This window comes from Chelonoidis abingdonii, chromosome 3 (assembly GCF_003597395.2).
Source record: "Chelonoidis abingdonii isolate Lonesome George chromosome 3, CheloAbing_2.0, whole genome shotgun sequence".
NCBI lineage: Eukaryota > Metazoa > Chordata > Testudines > Testudinidae > Chelonoidis > Chelonoidis abingdonii.
In genome coordinates, this window is record NC_133771.1 from 10,051,093 (window position 1) to 10,055,992 (window position 4,900).

Here is a 4,900-nt window from a genome sequence, read left to right on the forward strand (position 1 = left end):
TGATGCTCACCAGAAGAGGGACTGAGGCAGAAAGCTGAAATGACACCACCCTGGGTTCTCACTGTCTGCTACACTGGACTCTTTATACTTGTAAATATTTTCTTCTGCTCATGCTTGTGATGCTACCCTTATGAAATAGAATGAATATGCTGCATTTAGCAGGTCATGGCACTAGTTCAAGTTTCAGTACTTCAGACAGAACTGGGGTTGCATAAAGCTTCCCTTAAACACAGATTGTTCTACACAGTTCTAAATGTTGAGAAACTGTTTGGTTTTTTTTGGTAGACTAATTTGTGACTAATACTTTCCTTCTTCTCACAGCATATTTAAGACAAAAATGGCAATTGTAAAGAACTTGGGCAGAACCCTTAGTCAGTTGCTACAGAGCCCCGGTTGTGGATGTCAGACTTCCATTGTGCCAGTTAGATGTATTGGTGTCTCACCACGTCAGGTGACCTCAGATGCCAGCTTCCATTCAGTATCTTTTTCAGAGACTGATCATCCTCGAGTATTAATTACAGGTTAGTCATTTAATTACTTCATTCTTATTTTTGTTTCTCGTTGGCAGTCATTTTTTCTACCAAGGCCTGATCCTGAGAGTTGCTGAGCATCTACAAATTCCATGTAAAAAACCAGGAGTTTTGAGTATTCATCTCTCTATTTATTTATTTATGTACTATTTTGTATTGCAGACGTACCTGATGCCCCCAGTTAGATTTAGCACTATAATGGGGTCTTTTTGGCCAGTTTATTTTAGAGATCTAGTGAAAGCATCCTTTTCTCTTAAAATAGCATATTAAGTTTCTTAGTTCTGTGTAAACAAAACTCTTCTGTTTTGGTTCCCATAACAATGTAATTGAAGTATTAAGTTTTGAACTTCTGTTGGTCTATAAGGACACATAAATAACAGTCAATATTTCAGTATCATTATCTTTTCTTTGACTTGGCTTTTGTTTTTACAATCTCTTTTTTCCTCTTTAGGGGGCCTGGGCCAACTTGGGGTGGGACTCGCTAAACTCTTGAGGTATGTTATGATTTTGTAATTTTATACATATAAGAAGTTAAAAACTCCACGATCAAGATTTTCAGAAGTGACTAGTTATGCTGAATGTCTCAAGTTGAGCACCCAAAATCTTATGAAAACTGTAGCTAAGAATCTTAGAATGCTGAATGAGACATTTAAAATTTAAAAGTCCATATTTTAAAATATCCTTAGAACTGCTGCTATTACGTCAGAAATCCAAGCTGTAACTAAAATTCAAAACCTAATTTTACACCTTTTGTGTCTGTTCTTATACCTTTCACTGAATTTAGAGCTGAAAAATGACCAGTCATCCTTCCTTTTATTGGTATTTTTGGCCTTAGTCCTGCAAATGTATGTAATTTTGTACATCACGTCATTGGGTTCAATGAAACTACTTGGGTGCATAAAGTTAAGCATATATTTTGAGAATCTAAGGACTTAGCTTGTGGTAGGTTTCCTTTTTTGTTTTTCATGCACTATCACACTGCTGGGTTTGAGTTCCCAATACCTCAGGCAAATGTTTAATTTGTGTTTCTCTTTTCATCATCTTTTTTGATGAACAACAATTCTGTTGATATTTTTTTTTTTTTTTTAGAGAACCACTTTGGGTTTTCTAAAACCTGCCAACTTACTAAACACCTAAACTTTTGGACCTTGCCATAACTGATGGTATTTCTTGAAGAGAATTTCAGTGATAGAAAAATTTACCTTTAAGTTACTATCTCTTATAGTGCAATAGCTGCGTCATAGTTAAGGATAACAGGAATGTTAAGATTTTATTTACAGTTGAATGGGCAAGAAACTGTAAGATATAAACTTTGATGATTGAATTTTTCATGGTAGTTTGATGTAAAATGAATTGATGCAGAAAGAATAATGAGAGCATAAAATGATCCTTTCTGGCACTTTTTCACTGGATTATCTCACTTTTTTCTTCGTATTGATTCACAAGAAATCTAAAACTCTAGGAGCTGTCCATCATCCACGTTCTTGATCTCATGTGCTGATTCCTAGATATCAGCTATACATAGAGGTAGTGTTTGTCTATAGAACATTTTAGCCATAATGGGAGCACCAAAACAAATCCCCTAAAGTCGGTGAGGACAGTGTGGCGGTCTGAAAAGCTGTTTTGGGGGGGGGGGGGGAGCAGCTTTCACTTCTGTCTTCAATGGATACCAGAAAGCAATATGTATCCCAGCTTTATCAGACTTGCACTCGAACACAAAACCTTAGCAATGACCTCAGCAATGTTAAGGCAGAGTAACTTCCCGAATGTCAAATATGCTTATATATTGATATAAAAGTATATGAGGTCACTATTGAGGTTTTGTGTTAGAGTGTCAGTTTGGTAAAGCAGGATTACCTATTGCTTCCTGGTATCTGTTGGAGATGGAAATGTAAACCTTAAGGAGTGCTGGAGTATGGTATTGAGTGTAACATCTCTCTCCATATATTATATCTCATAGAGCTGGAAGGAACCTTGAAAGGTCATTGAGTCCAACCACCTGCCTTCACTAGCAGGACCAAGTACTGATTTTTTTGCCCCAGGTTCCTAAGTGACCCCCTCAAGGACTGAGCTCACAACCCTGGGTGTAGCAGGCCAATGCTCAAACCACTGAGCCATGCCTCCCCCAATATCATAGGCAATAACAATGTGCAAAAGAATGTACATGTTCTTTAACATCTTACTGGCATTTTTTAACATGGGTGGATGGTGTGTGCTGCTGCAACCTTTAACTGCTACTAAACCTAGTTTTTATTTGCAAATTTTCTGAGGAGAGAGAGACTTTGACACCAAGTCTGAAGCCTGGTCTACACGTACAAGTTAGATCAACCTAGATGTGTTGCTCAAGGCTATGAAAAATTTTGGACCTTGTGCAACACAGTTAGGCCAACCTATCCTAATGTGTCAACCTAGCTATGATTTCGCCTTTTGGAGAGGCAGATTAATTATATCGATGGGGGGGAAAAAACCCTCCCACTGATATAAGAACCAACTCTACGACGACAACACAACTGCAGCCCAGTAGCTTACTCCTTGGGGAATTCTTCACTACTGTGTGCACATAATTATTGCACAATGTAATTATTTTACACAGAAAAAAGCTTCTGCTGAAATGTTGGTGCCATTCTGCCTTTTGCCCAACAGAGGGCACTGTGGTGATAGAACACAGCAGCAGCTCCCAACCAGCTAGGGAAGAGAGAGAGCCTGTTGGGCCAGGTCAAGAGACAGGCTATGAGGAGCAGTGAGTGTGGTGCTACTGGGTGTCAGACAGGGGCTCAGAAGGGCTAGTGGGGGAGGACAGACTGGGGCAGGGGCTGAATGGGAGTGGACACACAGTGCCACAGAGGGTAGGGAGGTGCATTGCCACATGACAGCATAGGGGGTGCAGGGATACAAGGACAGAGGGTGGCTGAGTGGGGGCACAGACACATGGGGATGGGGAGTGAGGCGCAGGGCCATTGGTGATAGGGGAGGAGGTACAGGGCCACATAGGGACAGGGGAGTGGCTGAGTGGGGGCACAGACACATGGGGACAAGGGGATGGGGTGCAGGGCCACATGGGAATGGGAGGAAGTGGGTGTCTGGGTCGAGGTGGAGGAACACAGATGGAGGTGCAAGGACACATAGGGATGCAGGAACATATGGGGACAAGGGTGATGTGCCTGACTGAATGGGAGAGGCTAGGGGTCAGCCATGGTTTGCATGGGGGAAGAGCCCTAAAAATCCCTCCCTGCCTCCCAAAAACACCTGTTCTGTACTTTTTCCACCATACCCAACAACCCTCCAAGTTCATGCCCAGGCTCCTTCTAAGCAATTTACTTCCCTCTTCCTCAGCTCCTCTGTTACCCCTCACTCCTGCAAGCCTTTGCACTGCTTCTGCAGGGTGTGGGGAATACGGTTCTGTATTGTAGTTTAAATGAATTATTACTCAGTTCTGTATTAATATGCCTAGTAAGGAATCTATTTGTCAAAAAACATTTCCTGAATCTTTTTTGTTGTCTGTATTGTTACAGACATACTTGCTGACAGGTATTTTGAAATAAATGACCAAAAATAATTGAAACTGGTGTGATTATATTGTGGTGTTTTGACATATAATATACGCAGAATTTTGCAGTATTTTAAGACATTGTGCACAGAAATTTTAGTTTTTCATTGCAGATTTTTTGGTACATACTTCCCCCAGGAGTAGTAGCTGTACCACTGCAGCGGCTGTAATGTAGACGTACCTTGAGAATTAATAAGATAGATGGACATCAGTGCTTGCACTGGACAAAGTCATAAAATGTACTCTGCCCAAATGACTTCTCCAGATTAGTTCCTATTAAAACTACTGTAGCAGAACAGTGACTGGCACATTATCTTGAAGAGTACAAACTAATTGTACCATGTGCCTTCCTTTTCAGGAAGCGTTTCGGAAAAAACAACGTGATCCTGTCTGACATTAGAAAACCACCAGATGATGTCTTTTATAATGGTAAGTGACTGGATTAGCGTATAGAGAAGTCTTCCTATTGCCTCTGATCTTGCTCATCTGCAGCAAGACACAGCCAGGCATTTGAACTATATATAGAATCATAGAATATCAGGGTTGGAAGGGACCTCAGGGAATCATCTAGTCCAATCCCCTGCTCAAAGCAGGACCAATCCCCAACTAAGTCATCCCAGCCAGGGCCTTAAAAACCTCTAAGGATGGAGATTCCACCACCTCCCTCGGTAACCTATTCCAGTGGTTCACCACCCTTCTAGTGAAAGTTTTTCCTAATATCCAATCTAAACCTCCCCCACTGCAACTTGAGACCATTACTCCTTGTTCTGTCATCCGCCACCACTGAGAACAGTCTAGATCCATCCTCTTTGGAACCCCCTTT

The 4,900-nt window shown here is 41.2% G+C and overlaps 1 protein-coding gene across 1 annotated transcript in view; it reads left to right on the top strand.

Annotated features, from left to right (window-relative positions):
- Positions 1-326: 326 nt before the first annotated feature.
- LOC116815285 (L-threonine 3-dehydrogenase, mitochondrial-like) overlaps positions 327-4,900 on the top strand; it is a 15,358-nt gene continuing 10,784 nt past the window's right edge. The window contains exons 1-3 of the mRNA XM_032763507.2: positions 327-521; positions 982-1,024; positions 4,436-4,506. Coding sequence (XP_032619398.1) covers positions 338-521; positions 982-1,024; positions 4,436-4,506 — 298 coding nt within the window. The 5' untranslated portion in view covers positions 327-337. The remainder of the gene's footprint in view (positions 522-981; positions 1,025-4,435; positions 4,507-4,900) is intronic.